Below are 16,494 nucleotides of genomic sequence, written 5' to 3' on the forward strand. Positions count from 1 at the left end.
TCCCTTTAAATTTTATCTTTATAAGAGAGAAACTGAGCGCTACAGACATCTAGCAGGGAGATATAAAGCTGATGGCAACCAGACATGCATGCATGTAAACCGAATGAGCTTATCATTCGATAGGAGTTTGACTTATCTTATCTACGAAGATTTAAGTGTCTTTCATTTAGGTGAAGTAATAGCTCTTACCGAGACAGATTATTACATACAAAAAGTTTTTTTTTTTTTTTTTTTTTTTTTAAATAACCGTGTGTTACAAATCGATTCTAAGCAAATCGATATCGAAGCATATATAGCTAAATATATTAATATTAATGTAATATAGATTCGATTCATTCAAGCAATTCGAGCTTTCAAGTAAATCATTATGATATGTTAGATTTTTTTGTTATTAAATGGATGATATAGTATTGTGATATTAAAACAGGGAACTTTTCGACAAAGTTTGAGCGTTTAATTTTTCTTGCGGCATGTTAACGTTTAAAGTGCGGTCTAAATAAAATCGCAGAATAATTTGACCGAAGAAATATAACGATATTCATTCATAATGTATTCCTCAACGCAACGCGCGATAATACCAAGTCGATTCTACCAAATCGAATCATCTCTCTAATCTTGTTTGGGACAGAAATCTGAAGGAGATGACCACAGATGACCCCAATATCTGCCGAGCGCGTCCTCGTAAAGGTCCACCTTATCGGAGTCGGTCACAAAAATCATAAACCCGGCACGTATCTTCGGATACGTCTGTACACAACACACATTCAAGGCTCCTAACTCCTAATTCTCGACGTTGAACGCTATTATTATTTGACGTTTGGAACTCTTCGATACATACAAGAACACCTAACTGATCGTCTATTAGGATTATTATGCAAAGGACCAGGACGAAGAGAACCAAAGTACCAGGAGTCTGTAAAGGGTCTCCAGAGCAATTCGGCAGCGATCGACGTCTCTGTTTCTGGGGTTTCGCGATGCGGCGTCGCGTTGCGGCCCCGTTAATGCGGACGAGAGAGCGGGGCTGCGCGCGCAGACGGCTTGATAACGCTGACTGAGACAGGCAAGGCGAGCACTCTCGGGCCGGGTGCTCGTTATCAGTGCGGCAGGCGTCGGCAGGCTTAAAACGGCACTCGGTCCGCCAGTCGGCCAGGAGATCGCGCCACGAGGCGAGCTACTTTTAGATTGATTTTCAAGAGCACCGCCAAGAGTCCACGGGGCCAGCGCTCCGCGTTTATTTTAACGCGCCCAGAGGAGCGGGTACAGGGAAAGAGAGGATATAGGGATATACCCGAGAGTGCGGGAGACGGCAACGTGACGGCGTGAGAGAGAGAGGTTCGGGCGATAGGCCTCTCCTATCCGCGGGCGCAACACCGGTCCGGTCCCGTCTCGTACATCCCAATTTTTTTCGATCGTGCCTCCGTCTCTCTAGTCTCGAGCAGCGAGACGGCACTCGGCACTCCGGCACTCTCGTCGCGCGTGTGTCATCGCGAGGAAATAACGCCTACACATCCCTGCCTGTGTCTGTCTATCTGTCTGCCTGTCTTGGTTTTGATCCGCTCCGTGCCTTCTTCTCTCCTCTATCTATACACACACATATATATATATATATATACATATATATATATATATATTTCTGCGCGGGGCTGTGTGTGCCATCGAGAGTGCGTCCTCGCGCGTGTGTGCCGCGGCAATATAGGTGCCCCCGAGGTGTGCGGCTAAATAGGCTTCGTGGCGCAGTGCGTGAAATGAGTGACAAGGACCGCTCCTCTCCCACTCTCGTCGAAAACAGTCTCAAGTCGCTGCTCGACCAGCCCAGCATATTTCCGCTGATCGGTAAGTAGCTCCGACAAATTTTACCATGGATAGGATATAGGATAGTATTGACCTTTTCGGCGCCGATATACTTCGGTTCTCCGTTCTCCAATCCTGTCACCTCATCCCTGATTCGCGCCGGATTCGAAGGAGAATTTTTACACGCGCGAAACGGCTAGAAACGCTCATTTTTTGGCATCTGTATACCTGGTTGGCAGCGCGAGAGACGCCTTCTACGTCCGCTCGTCGTCGTTCGCCGGTCGCGCAAAAGCACGTGATTTCGCGCGCGCGCCGGTTGCGCTCTTTCGCAAAAATATATACATATATATATATATATATATATATATATATATATACGTATGCCGCTTCAAAATACGCGCAACACGCAGAGCTACCACAGCGCAGACTGGCGGATGATCACGCGGGCGCATTAATGAGTAACACGCACACGCGTACGGAAGTTTGAATATTCCACGCGACTTTGTGTGTGCGCATATTTGAATTTCTGGAATTCGCTACCCGGGAGCTCGCACTTTTATCCTTATTGTCGAATCACGCGACTCGGCTAAGGAGGGCCAAAGTGCAAAGGGTGAGAACGCGAAAGAGGAACGGATAGACATAGAGAGAGAGAGAGAGAGAGACGGACGGAAGAGACGACGAAGCTCGTGTCTGCTCGTCGTCATTGCGCCGACGCTGCTGGTCTGCCGATTAACCTCGTTTAGACCCCGTGGCGAACCACGTGACTAGCTGCCACAGCCTTACCTCGCAACGCGAACGTATCCAACCTACACGCTCGATTCTGGCGACTAATCTTACACGACATGGCTCAGAAGCCATGCGATGGTGTCCCAAGTTCTATAACGTCTTCCGCGAAGGGGGAAAGTTGCTTGACTTGGAAGCAATCGATGGGGGAGTTCATTATCAATTTTAAGTTATTGTATAACATTGGAATTTTTAATCTTCGAAATTAGGGACTGACTCGAAATATTTTACATCTTCTGCGCCTTCCAATTTCGATTTTTCTAACAAACAGTCGTTTTCTTTCGTCAGAGCAGAGGTATTTTAGAGCGAATCCTTTCATATTTTGCATTAAAAATATTCGACTGCGTTATAGTATTTAAAAGCATACAATTCTGAAAGAATTATTGATCGTTTATTTCGCTTGTGAATAAAATTGTCAATTCTAGAAGCTTTTATATATTTTATTTCGCATTGCAAATATTCAACTGCATTGATGATATTTATCTTCATTGTAAAAGTAATTTTAAAATGATCCAATTTAGGAAGCTTTAGTTACAAAAAGACGCGGAAAGATGTCCAAAAATTTTAGATTTATGATTCAAAGATGAGAAATTTGATTAGGTACATTGAATGTATTTTTGGTAAAATGCTCTTAATTCCATTTATTCTTGGATTTAAAGAAAACGATAAACATTAAAGTTACCCAAAGTTAATGAAATCAACTTCGTTATTTCCATCTCACAATTACTGTGCTTTTTATTTGATTTCTTTTCACATTTGCTGCGATAATTATATCCTCTCTATCTTTTACGTAGTAAAAGCAGGAAAGAAATGTTCGCGCAAATCAACGCAGAAATAGACATTTTGCGAAGTTGCACTACAAAAAGTATACGTCGTACAGTTAATTCCACTTTAATTCGTCTATTTTTTTCCGGTTAATTACACGGACGCACGTTTTCCAGGAAGCAGCGTACCGTTTGATGTAAGTTGCAATCGGATGATGTAATTTTTGCGATGCAACTCGTTTCGTTCCAAGCGATACACGAAACCAGTTACACACAGCCGAATAGGAAGTAACTCGTTACTCGTCTCGACTCAGGAAACCGTCCCCAATTCGCCTACCTCGCCGAATCGTATTATTAATGCAATGCAGATTAAATAATTAGTATATCAAACGTATCGTGCGTATATGCACGCGCGAGGGAGATTGCTCGAATTTTTTTTACTCCGACAGTTTGCGGTCAGCGATATAAATATATATGTATATATATATATACATGCTTTCATCGCAGGTAGATTACAAAGTCCGTTTGAATTGCTTTTCCAATTGCGCGAAACGCGATTATCTGAAGTGGGTCCCAATCTCGTTTCGAAGGCAAAAATGAACAAAAATATGTGACGTTACATTTTTGATGTTTTTTTTACGAAACAACGCGTTTTATACAGAAAATTCGATCGATATGTACGACTCGTTGGTTTATTTTTTTAAATCTCGATTATTATTTTTTTTATATCGTAGATATAAATATATGCTAAATTTTCGGGGCAAAAATAAACTTTGGTCGCTAGAATAAATCGGCCTCGAATTCAATTGGCACTCTGTTCGCTGCTCACGCGAGCTCAAGTTTGGGGGGAAAAATGCGTCCTCGTCGTCGCGATATCTTCTTTATAAAAGATACTATGTAGCTGCAAACACGCATATGATATATCGCGACAGAAGGCAACGCTTCGTGTTACTCTCTATCTCTCTCTCTCTCTCTTTCTCTGATACTGCAGTGTCGTAAGAACTAAATCCCCTTACGTTTATCCACGCGCAGATGGCTTGCAGTGAGTGACAGTCTATTTATTTTCAGTATTACGGCATAACGCGGCGTTAAATTTTCATAGCGAGACTCATATTGTGATAGTGAGCATGATAATGCAGTGATTTTTTAAAAATATATGTTACACATTGTTTTCTCTTTTTTTTTTACGTCACACGAGTATTTTACACTGATATTCTGATCCACGCACCATTTATCCGCTCTCGTTATAAACATAGTCTATGGAATATAATAATAAAAAATCGATCGTATATTTGTAATCCAAAAATATCATGCTAAATAAAATCAACAATCTCTCTTTGCACAAGGAGAGAAATTGCCGATTTTATTTAGTATGATATTTTTAAATTACATACACACACACATATAACATATATATGGACATAGAGAAATCGTGTGTATATTATAGAGTTCATTTTCGTTCTAAAAATACTCTTATATCCTTCTCTGAAAAGTTACATTTTTCTGAAGAGGAAGGTATAAAAATTAAATTTTTTTCTCAATTTTCAGACAAATTAAAAAATGAAACCAGGTAGATATTTTCCATTAATAAAAAGGATATTTATTTATATGTAAAAAATAAAAACTTAATTTTTTCCTCCCTTAATTTTCGACAAAGAATCATCTCAATTTTTCGTACTTATTTAGATACATCCTGTGTATCCGCGGTATATAAATTTCAGATCCCTCTCTCGACTTTAAGGCGCTCGCGAGCAGGCAATAGAGCTTTTAATCGTGTGGCCTACATTTAGAGAATTCCTTCGATTTGATACAGAAATATGTGTGAGTTCAGCTGGGTGGTTTAACGGACCCGCGCGATGCTCATGCTTTAGGATTAAATTATTGTCGATCGATGTAACATTATGCGGAAACGTGAAACAAGACGCACCGGGGGCTCCCGAAGGGATGAGGCAGACTGCACCTCGTATTTATGCCGATCAATAAGAGGGATATAAACGCGAGAGTAATGGTAGAATGGCAGAGAGCCAGGGAGGTCCCAGACTTTTCAATTCGGCCAATAATGCCGTATAATGGCATACCTCTGTTTATCTGTCTTTCGATGGTTCCCAACAATTTTATATGTACCCTACCTTCTGTCCTAATATTTGTTCCCTCCTAATTTAATCTGTCTTTCCTTCCTACTGCATAAAACACGTGCTTCTTCGATACGTTTGTCAATTAAGAACCGTGGACGTTAATTAAAATTAATTGGAGTCTTATTGATTTTTTCTTGATATTTATTTCAAGATCCTATCTCTCGCGTGTTTATTTATCATTTATTTATTTGTTTGATTTAAAAGCTCCATTTAAAATGCCAAGTGTTTTTGATTTAACAAAAATATACACGCAAATATTTTGATAAACATATACAGGGTGCGATTGTAAGAATAAATTCTCCTTCATCTGTTCCTTAGCGCGAATAAAAGATTGGCGTACTGTTTGCTTTAACTCAATGCGTCAGTAAGTGATCGATGTCACTTATGGTCACTGTCGCGGACGTCATCGTTAGTGACCCTACGATTGTCGACGACGAGAACTGCAAGTCGGCGAGTAGACGCCGATAAGTCGCGCGTGCTAAGCGCCGTTTCATTTTTCATTCACATTCACGATCGATATAACTTATGTCGCTATTGCTTTCTTATTGTCTCGGATCGCGAAATAAACCTCAGATTTACGCACGCATTGTTAATAAGGTATATAGGCAAATAAATAAATTGTCATTACTGTATATCATGATCAAAGTCTATTTTTAAGTTACTGTTACTTTGACAAGTTTGTAATAGTGTGTAAGAATTGTCAGTTTTAATTCTCAAGAGATAAATCAGGCGAATTTTTATATAATAAAATATTTTCGATGAAAATATATGTATGTCTACAAAAATTATATAGCTTTTACCTTAGCTACCTATTTTTGAAACTAACTATATACAAACTTTAAAAAATTATATTCAACAATATATATATGTCATTATATACATATATGCAAATACATATATATACTATATAACCTGTCAGCCTAAATCACTAAGAAAATCTCTCATTTTAGAAACCATCAATCACTTGTTATGTATGTTAAAAACAGTTTTCTTATTTTTCTCCCTTGAAATTTGCGAGTTTTTTTTATTTGAAACACCCTGTCACGTGTAAAATAAAAAAATACACACGGTAAATGTTTAATCGCTTTTATTCTTAAGGTCTTAAGGCCTTAATGGCCGGGCAAATAATTTAAGATTCCATCAGCTATGAGTTTTAGATGATTTGACAAGCATATTATGTCGCGATTATAAATCGTCATTTCGCAAGGAAAATTTTCTTTAAGTAAATATCTCACGAAATGCGGGCTCGTTTTAATCCCCAACCATGGAAAAAGCCACGATTCGATAATTCGCCCGTGGAGATACGAAGGGGCTTTACATGCTATATTCTGCAAGTATGTAATAATTTTCGCTTTTGAGTAATTATCGGCAGATGTATCCCGTCGAAAGCTTAGCAACGGTATTACATCCTGATCTCTACCGCGGCTCGTGGCTCTTTCACAATATGTTGGACGAATTATTTTTGGCGTGCCAGGTCCGTACACACGTCAATCCGTTTGATGGATAGACTGGAAGATCAGAAAAGAGTACCGGCAACTCTCTCGAATATATAGCTCGGCATAGTGAAGCCGGCTTCGCGTGCGACGCAGCTGAGGAAATAATCGCATCGATTTAATTTGTATTTCGTACCAACTGTATTTCCATCAATTTCCGCGATATCTCTGATACTTGATTTTTTTATATATTAAAACAGATATGTATGTCAAATATATTATAAATTTACAAAATTAAAAATAATTTATTTAATTTAACGTTTTATTCATTATTTTGCTTAATATAATATATTTGAATGAAATAAAATAAATAATTAAGTTTTTAATGAAATTATTTATTTTATTTTGCTCCAATATATTATATTAAACAGTAATTATATAGGAGTTTTCAGTAATTTGCAAAAAAAAGCTCTTATCTGATAACGATCTTGTTATACAGGAGATTATCTCTTGTTTGAATAAATTTCACATGTTGTCTGATGAAACTGGTCAGTCGAGTTGCAGAGCGAGATTATACTTTATTAAAGTCGAAAAATATGACAGAACGAGAAATAAATTGATTATCTCGACATCGTTCTTCGAATGAAATAATAGTCGCATAATAGTCACAATAGTGCCAACTTTATGGTGCTTTAGATAGCCGCTTGATCGCTAAGTTGGCTCCAACATCTACCATTCACCAACAACTGCCGGTTTTCGAAGTCGTTCTAAGTCGTTCCTAGATCGTATGCGCAAAGACCAAGGTAAAGGTTAATTACCTTGTTTCCCTCGTCTTCGATGACGATTTCTACGATCGCGATAACATCTTATAAACACTTGCTTGTTGAATTAAAAGATATCGACAGCTAGTAAGATTTTTTGCCTACATCTTTTTTCCTATTTTATTTATTTTATTTTCTAACAAAAAATTAATAAAACAATTTAATAAAAAGTAAAACACGCAACAAAAATTTATTTTGATTGTTATATGTATATATCACGATATATCTCTGAAATTTATGAGCATTCATTTTTACAAATTAACTTCTCGTCCATTCTTTTTAACCCACCCATTTTTCTGAGACACGTTGAAAGCGCTAACGACTCTTTAATGATCGAAGATAATGACCCTCAAAATTATATCTTATATTTCACTATTATTAGCCCCAGGCCAATCGGAGAGATTATTCGTTGCGTCTCGTATACCTCTTAACTATTTCAAGGTCCTTCGCGATATCCGCGAGATCTCTCTCAAGAAATGTTTAGCACCGCGCGATTTTGCTCGTTAGCACGTGTTGCTCGACTCTCGTCGAGGTACTTTTTTCGAATGTTGACAGAGTGGAGAAGATTTGCGAAGAGAATATATTTCGATGCATATATCGATGCTACGTCGATGTTTTCACGGAGATTTCGGTAAATAACAAGAAACGCTAAATTCTCTGTTTTGTTAACCAGTTCTTTCGCGGACCTGTGAGTTAGCTAAGTAAGATTTATCTCGCTAGGAATTTGTTCGCGAAACAATAAACTTATCAGTTGAAACATTAGCGTTCCAGTTTCAGCGAGCATTAATTTAGACACGACTATCGCTTAACTTCATATGTATATAGTCAACAGGTGAACTTGTATGTCGAAGATACGACTTTGGAGTATCCGATAAGAAATTATTGCGAGAAAATTGCTCGTGTTAGTTGTCGAAAATACCACGATAACGATTGATAAAAAAAACATCGATATGCGATTTATTAATATTGCTCGATCGACGTTGCGATTTTTGTAGAAGCGAGAGGCTTCTTTACCTTTGACTAAAGATTCGCACTGTCGAGGCTGATCGTTCGTGGCCTGGCGTGGCCTCCAAGCGAGTACCGCTCTCCTGGCAACCCGCCAAAACTTATGCCAGGTTTCAACATACCGGCCGACATGAGTATTTTCGGTTTCGCGGCGAAACGACGAACGGGTCTCTCTCTCTCTTTTTCCGCGTCTCTTTCTCTTTCGATTCGTTTTCCTCTCGATATAAAGGAAAACGAAGGGACGATCTGCACCGTTAGATCGGCAAACAAGCTGTTGTCGTCAGACGACTTTTCCGACGACGTAAATCGATTAGTTCAATTTTCGACGCTGCAATATATATATATAAAGTCTTGTTTACTATTCTTATCATACTATGTATGGTGTTGAAAATTGAAGCGACCGAAATTAACCGGTTTTGCGGATTCCTCGTCTCTTGTCTGTTCAGCCACTTGTCGAGGCACACGTGTAAATACGCTTAATTAACGTTCGGCACGAGGAGTGTACGACGGTACACGATTAATCTCGTGATAAAACGTTCTCTTGTTACACTAGTAAAGTTACAGGCCATTTGGTCATCATTATCCCGGAGGAAAATAATACGCGATCGTTTCTTTTTCACGATTCATTTTCCAAGAAATCTTCCCGGTCAAGCTATTTTGCAATACTCGCGTATGATTAATATATAAAAAAGCGGTCGGATCAAATAGCAATCATTTAATATCATGCGTTATTTCATGATACAATAATAGTTCTTGTGTATCCAACAATAACAGCAACATCATTAGCTGCGTGAATTCAAACGTAATTTATTAATGCAACTAGTATTCATCATCACAAGAACTGTTCTATCTCTTTGCATTAGTCATTCTCTGTTAGTCGGTCGGTCAATCAGTCGATAATAATAATATACGAAGAAAAGACTAATGTAAAATGTGTTAATTGCACAATTATATGCCTCGGAATGCGAAGCCTCAATAATGAGATATAACTTCCTCGTCGAAAGTCGACGTAAGAGTACACGACACGAGACTGGAAATAAACTTCAGATTGCCTTATCGAATTAATTATATTACATAATTATCCTAGCGATTGACGACATTGCATATAAACGTAATGTTTATATATAATCATCTTTCGGTCGCTTCGTCATTTGAATGTAGGTTCACTGAACCTAAATTCCCTTGGACGAAGTACGCATAATGAATCGATATGATAATAACGTCGGACAGTCCCTGTTAAACACATGTTAAATAGAATGGATGAAAATCATTTGAATTCTATTTATATTTATATTTAACTCGAGATATTTGAACTCGATTAAAATATGTAGACTGAATAAATGTAATTTTGTTTGTATCAGATATAAAAAAAAAAAATCATAATAATTGAAAATTATTGACCCTCGTGTAGAATCGAATTTAAATAATCGACATTAGAAACCTATCGTATCCTAGGAAAAAGAAGAGATCGATTTTTCGTTGAGAATTATCATAGAGAATGCCCTTAAAAATATCGTTCGAGATATGTGCATACGCGTTCGGATACGTAACACGCACTTATCATTCACAGCTGGCAACGCGAAACACCGTCGCCGATGCATCTTGCGTCTAGTCCTAGAGTTGCTAGGCGAAATAGTCACGCGGTGCGCGCGTACATGCGTGTGCAGACTCGTCATTAGCGCGACTATCATTAGCCGACAAGGCCGACATTCAGGTCCGTCGAGAGGCGCCGCGGGTCCTCGCGTCATTTCTCAGGGTGCTAGAGTTTCAATGCCATGTGACGGGCAGCGTGATGTTGACTAATCGCTTTCTCTCTCTTTCTCTCAAAATCGCGCTTTTCTTTTACGAGTTTTCTTTTACAAAGAAGTGCGAAGAATTAATTAATCACACACGTTGTATAAAATCAATATATTGTAATAATCGATATGGCATATACGCAAGATATTGAATATAAAAGAATGTGTGTATAAATGTATGTATAAATACACGAGATTTCGAAACTTGTGTAGAAATGTTAACAATATACGCTGTTTTAGGCATCGTGATTTCAATTTATATACATATGTATGAGATTCAAGTGAATGCGTAAAAAAATTTATGCATAAAAATATTTACGAATAAACGAATAATTTGTTCACAGATTTACACACATATATATTCCCATTTTATCTCCTAAAAGAAACTTTACCCTTCCCTGATCTCGGAGACATCATCGGACGTGTTCGATGACTGAGAATCTTGTAAAGGAGGATCTTGAAAATGCATATCGCCCGAATGTTCGGATATGGAAGTATCGCTTTTGTGCGAGACCTCGTTTTTGGAAGTATCATTTCTCTTTGGTTCCGAAACCATCGCCTCGATTTCCATCTCGTTGCGATCAGCGCGCGTTCTTGTTCTCGTTCTGCTTCTGCCTCCTCTTCTTGTTCTGCTTCTTCGTCTTCTTCCTCCTCTTCTCGTTCTGCTTCGTCCTCTTCCTCCTCTTCTTGTTCTACTTCTTCTCTTTCCTCTTCTTGTTCTGCTTCTTCTTCTTCTCCTTCTAGTTCTTCTTCTTCTCCTTCGTCCTCGAGATCTGCCTCTCCTTTTCCCTCTCAATCTTTCTCTCCTTTTCTTTCTCTTTTCCAATTCTTTTTCTCTTTCCCTTTCCCTTCTCCTTCTCCTTGCTCTCAATTTTTTCCTCTTTCTTTCACGTACGCCGAATCGCCAAGGTTGACTCGGGCAAGGTTCTATCACCCCATCACCCGTTCCATCCCCCAACGAAAGCTGTTCGAGACAATTGCGATTGCACGAATAGTGGCCGCTAAAAATGTCAGTGAAATATTTTGACATAATAATTATTATTATCTTGGCATAAATTATAAATTATTACAGTTGCCTTCGGCATTTTACAACTTTTGTCGTAAAAAATATGCACCGTATATCGAGAAATAATTTATATATACCGGCAGAATCCACGTTTCGTTCGTTTAATTACTTGACATTTAAAAGTTAAATTCAGTCCTCTCAATGATTACATTAACACTCATTTATATATCGATGTATACATTACGTTACACCATCATATATGACGCAGCATTTATTTGATCAAGTGAGAGAGAGAGAGAGAGAGAGTACCGTGTGTGCAATGCGATCACAATATTTTTTCACAAAATGGGTCACGTATCTTTCGCACAATCGTGACTTAATCTATTGCGCTTTATTTTCGACCCAGCGGCTTTATCATTTCAACATTGATAAGAAGCTTTTTTGTGGTGCAGAAAAAAAATAACATCTTAAATTTATCCAATATATTACGTGGGATTTAATGTCTCTCTCTCTCTCTCTCTCTTTTGTCTAATCGATTGCAATTTTTAAGAAGTCAAACTATACAACGTTTCAAAATGTTCAAGAGATGTGATTTTAACGCGATTGATCTTCTTCAACTAAATGCTCACAATGTAAAAAAACTATTCGGAGAAAATTTTCTCTTAGAATTTACCCTGAAAATCATGTTAATCGTGAGACAATATTGTAAGAATTTGATTTTACTATGTACATGTAGTAAAATTAATCAAACATATTTTATATCTTATTGCGGTAGATATTAATATTTTTTATTGTCATAAATATTAATCAGAGAAATTCTTCCAATACCATATTGTCTCACGATTTTCAGAATAAATTTTAAGGGAAAATTCTGTCTGTGTACAAACATGCTATTATTTATTCATCAAAAATTACTCGAGAAATAAAAGCTATTTTTCCCTAGTGAAATCATCATCATGTAATCGGCGATGAATGGAAATATATTCGGATTTGTACCTCGCGGAACGCTGCAGAATCCCGTAGGATAAACCGCGTTTTAAAGCGATTTGAACTTGTCGTGCAATCTCGTTCTTAGGAACATCGTACTCCTGGGAAATATAGTTGCTAATTTCTTGCGACGTCGAGCCTTGCAGATCTTGCAATCTGCGTATAGCGTTTACAACCAGTGCCTCGACCTTTGGAGTCCGCCTGGCAGGCATCTCTACTAACGATTTTAGCAAATATATTCTGTGCACTGCGTGCGTACAGTCGTCGTTTTATAATTTTTTTATTATCAATGTCGTTACAATCGATCGTTAAAATATATAGATTCTGTGAATAAAACCCTATTATTTAACCCCAAATTTTTTTCCAAACAAATTTGAAATTTTGAAATTTCAAGAATCTACAGAGACCTAAAGATTCTCGCTACGTAAAGATTTAATGATGATCTTAAGGGCTTACTTAGATAGAAAAATGTAAGGATTTCTACCTCTGTTGAGAGGAAAATATGGTAGGAATGTTGATTATGCTTCCTTCCTTTCTAAGAACACGCGCCGCAATCCATCTGATATAAACACCGCAATAAAATACTAATAAAATATTAGAATGTTGACGGTACTAAAATCATTTTGTATCCCTTGTAATTTTTTAATCGAAACTTTTAATTCAGCACGGGAAATTTTCATTGATTTCAATAAAACAGTATCCAAGGGAAATGATAGTCATTCTCGTGACATAACGTAACATTGTTTTCTCGATTTTTTTTTTTATCGAAGATATCGAAATCGCTATAGCCACGAAAATTTAAGGTGCAATAAACGAATGAGTCATAACCATGTTGCACATGTTGCAATAGATATTAACTCAGCTTTAAAAATATTCTGCTGTCTACGAATCTCTCTATGGCAGAAATATTTTTGCTTTCAGAAAAAATCGCGCGGGTTTTGAGTATTCGCTAATTGCCATACAACTTTTACCGGTTTCCCTTGAACTTCGTTCTGAGCTATCTAGCACGACTCATGTGCAATCAGACAATCAAAGTACAGCGATGAAACTCCTCGCCTAGACGAATAAATTGCGATTAAATCAAACATGTTTAATATCTAAAAATCTCTCGCGAGTTGATAAACATTTGGTATATATCTAAATAAATATTTACATCCGATCCATAAATAGCGAGAAGAAATTTGCGATTATATCTAATTACTCATATTCATAAATTAAACTCTTTTATATGATTCCATACATTTGTTGCTTATTCTTTTCGATTGTTTTAAAAATTAATAAATTGATAAATGAAACGGATTTTTATAAATCAAAAAAGAAAGAGAGGAAAAAGATTTCATCTCAAATTAGTCTATTATGTTTTGCAGAATCGAAGTAATCATATTTAGCAACGTATAAAGCCACTACTATTTTAGGAAAGACAATGCTTTATAAATTAAAATGTCTATTTGCAGCGAGTCTGCTTCGTCTCCTCTTCCCTCGCTCTTTTTCTGCCACTATCTCGAACAGAAATAAAACAGCACAAAATGGCACCAGGGAAGCATGTCAGACCTTTGTGCCGTGACAGTTCGGAATTCTTTTCTTACACCTTCGTAAATATAGTTCTCTTCCGGCTGTTTGAATTATCAAAACGAAGTGTCGGAACACTATATATATAGTTACATTATCTTAAGTGAAAAGTATTACATTAAACCCAAAATTATATTGACACGCTACGCTATTGTGTTTTTAAAGTAGAATCAATGTATATGTTTATTTTAGGAATAAATTATTTTGTAAATTAAGCCGCACCGAGTTATTTATGCGTGCAAGGATTACATAGATGTCTCATACAATCGAAGAAAGATAGAAAGAGAGAGAGAAAGCGCATGTGTTTAAATAAATTCTCTTATAAATGCGTACAATATAGTGTGATAACGAGATGAGGTACGCTCATCTTATCATAAAACAGCGTGACTTATCGTCTTATCGATGGTGTTGCAGCTTTGAACATTGGCGAATGATATACGCTTTATTAGATTATTTATTTATGTTGCAAATGCGATCGAAATCTGTTAAAAGTGATCGACTGCTTTTTGAAGTACTTTCAATAAGATTATCAAAGACTCTGACTAACTTATCATTTTATGTTACTGGCGACTGAAAAGGAATAAATATATATCACTTCAAGCAATTCAAGCGTTTATTGATGTTTGCACTATATTTATATAGAATGTCTTATACTCTGATATCGTATATCCTTTCAGTTATTGATTTTTTTACGAAGACTACCTTTTTTACTTGGTGGATACTCTTGATAAATAATTTTATATTTACATTATTTTAAGTATTTGTTTTTAATGCTGAGTAACTTGATAATTAAGATTCAAGTTAAAATTTTTTCTTAAAAAAATTTTACTTAAAAAAATATAATTAAAATTGCTATTTAAATTATTATTATTTAAAATTACTACTGATGGGATGTCTTAATGTTTATGTTAAAGATAAAAAATGTAATATTATTCCAAGATGAATTCATATATTTTAAAATAGAAAAACTGAGTAAATATATGTATTCTATGTACATGCACACACTCATATATATATTTTTCGAATAATTTCATGACTTTATGAGCTAGTGTATAAAAAAATCAAACTCGAGCATGAAGATGGAAAGATTTTATATTGAATATTGTTAGCGCAAGTTCCTGCAGAGTGCAGCACGAATCACACGAAGACTCTACTGGCATCTGGTACAACTTCAAGGAAATTGGTTTTACCGAAAGTCCATTACATTGATATATCACGATAACACAGAAATCGTTAATATCTAGATTTGATAGCTTCATCGAACAATTTTTTTTCGTGCTACACTCTATCCGGGATATAATAATAAAATTTTATTCACCCATACCATATATATATCCGGCAATTATGAGAAATAGTTGACGAAATATTGCGACAATTTTTTTCTCAACGCACACGTTTAGTTACGTGCAAAAAAAAAGAGAAAAAAATGTTTGAAAGTTATTAATAAATTTCCACGGGACGATATATGTATGTGCGTCTTCAAAGCATTCACCTGTGCAAGGGCACCGGATACGCGGATCGCACACATAAATATGTTGCAGACCACTAATGTCACACGCGACACACATACACGTTCCCAGACAAATGATGATTACTGCCGGTACATCAATGTTATGTGCTCAATAGCAATAGAAACTAGCCATATAATAGAATTGACGTGCATTTTGCATTATTTATATTTGCGCTCCTATAATTAATGTAAATTTACTTATAGCTTTTAGTAAAATAAGATTGCGATGTGTAAGTATATTTAACCGATGGAGATAATTGAAAAATAAATTCTATTTCTCAACTCGAGGAATACTTATCGTCGAGAAAAACGCTGTTTGCAACAGATACAAATTCCCGAAAAAGGCAAGAGATGACTGATGGTCTCGAAGTGATAGTTTGGAAGAGAAGAATATTTTTTACCATGACATGGCACACATATATACAATACACATACTCATACGTATGCGCTATTAATGTGAGTCCATTGTTAGTATTTTCGACCTTGCAACACGCGAGAGAATATGCATGGGGAACAATCGGGACGGTCAAGGAGAACTTATTGAATAATCAGCTTTGTGGGGAAAAAACCTGATTGCGCCGCCTATGAATGAAAAGAAGGAAGCCATGAATTTCTGATTACCGTATACACTTTGTAAACACTGTTTCGGAGCGGAGATCACGAATGACGTTTTGTATCGTTCGTGGACAGGCAAAAACCTTTACCATAATCGTACCGTCACTTCCTCCGTCTGTAAAGATTTTTGCGACAGGACAATAATGACTAGAGGAACAGAGTCTCTAGAAGGTGAAAAAAATTACATTCTCAGAGCAATCATATCCTAATCGAAATATCTTTTTTTCGTCGCGAAATGTCTGTCTGAAAAAAATGTTACGTCAACCGAATGCGGGTACT

General features: G+C 36.8%; 3 protein-coding genes across 4 annotated transcripts in view; 1 reads left to right on the forward strand and 2 right to left on the reverse strand.

Annotated features, from left to right (window-relative positions):
• MED27 (mediator complex subunit 27) overlaps positions 1 to 16,494 on the reverse strand; it is a 140,329-nt gene that overhangs the window by 42,111 nt on the left and 81,724 nt on the right. The gene's annotated exons all lie outside the window — the stretch shown is intronic.
• LOC114938369 (PAR-domain protein 1) overlaps positions 1,087 to 16,494 on the forward strand; it is a 66,791-nt gene continuing 51,383 nt past the window's right edge. For both annotated transcript variants that reach the window (XM_085481180.1, XM_085481181.1), the window contains exon 1: positions 1,087 to 1,833. In XM_085481180.1, the coding sequence (XP_085337306.1) occupies positions 1,746 to 1,833 (88 nt within the window). In that variant the 5' untranslated portion in view covers positions 1,087 to 1,745. The remainder of the gene's footprint in view (positions 1,834 to 16,494) is intronic.
• LOC114938372 (uncharacterized) lies at positions 10,816 to 12,733 on the reverse strand. Its single transcript, XM_029312318.2, has 2 exons — positions 12,531 to 12,733; positions 10,816 to 11,529 (listed from the first exon to the last, which is right to left on the reverse strand). Exons 1-2 carry the CDS (start codon positions 12,731 to 12,733, stop codon positions 10,917 to 10,919), a joined length of 816 nt encoding a protein of 271 aa, XP_029168151.2. The 3' UTR covers positions 10,816 to 10,916.

The sequence above is a fragment of the Nylanderia fulva genome, unplaced genomic scaffold (assembly GCF_048542155.1).
Source record: "Nylanderia fulva isolate GAGA-0341 unplaced genomic scaffold, ASM4854215v1 Scaffold17, whole genome shotgun sequence".
Lineage (NCBI taxonomy): Eukaryota > Metazoa > Arthropoda > Insecta > Hymenoptera > Formicidae > Nylanderia > Nylanderia fulva.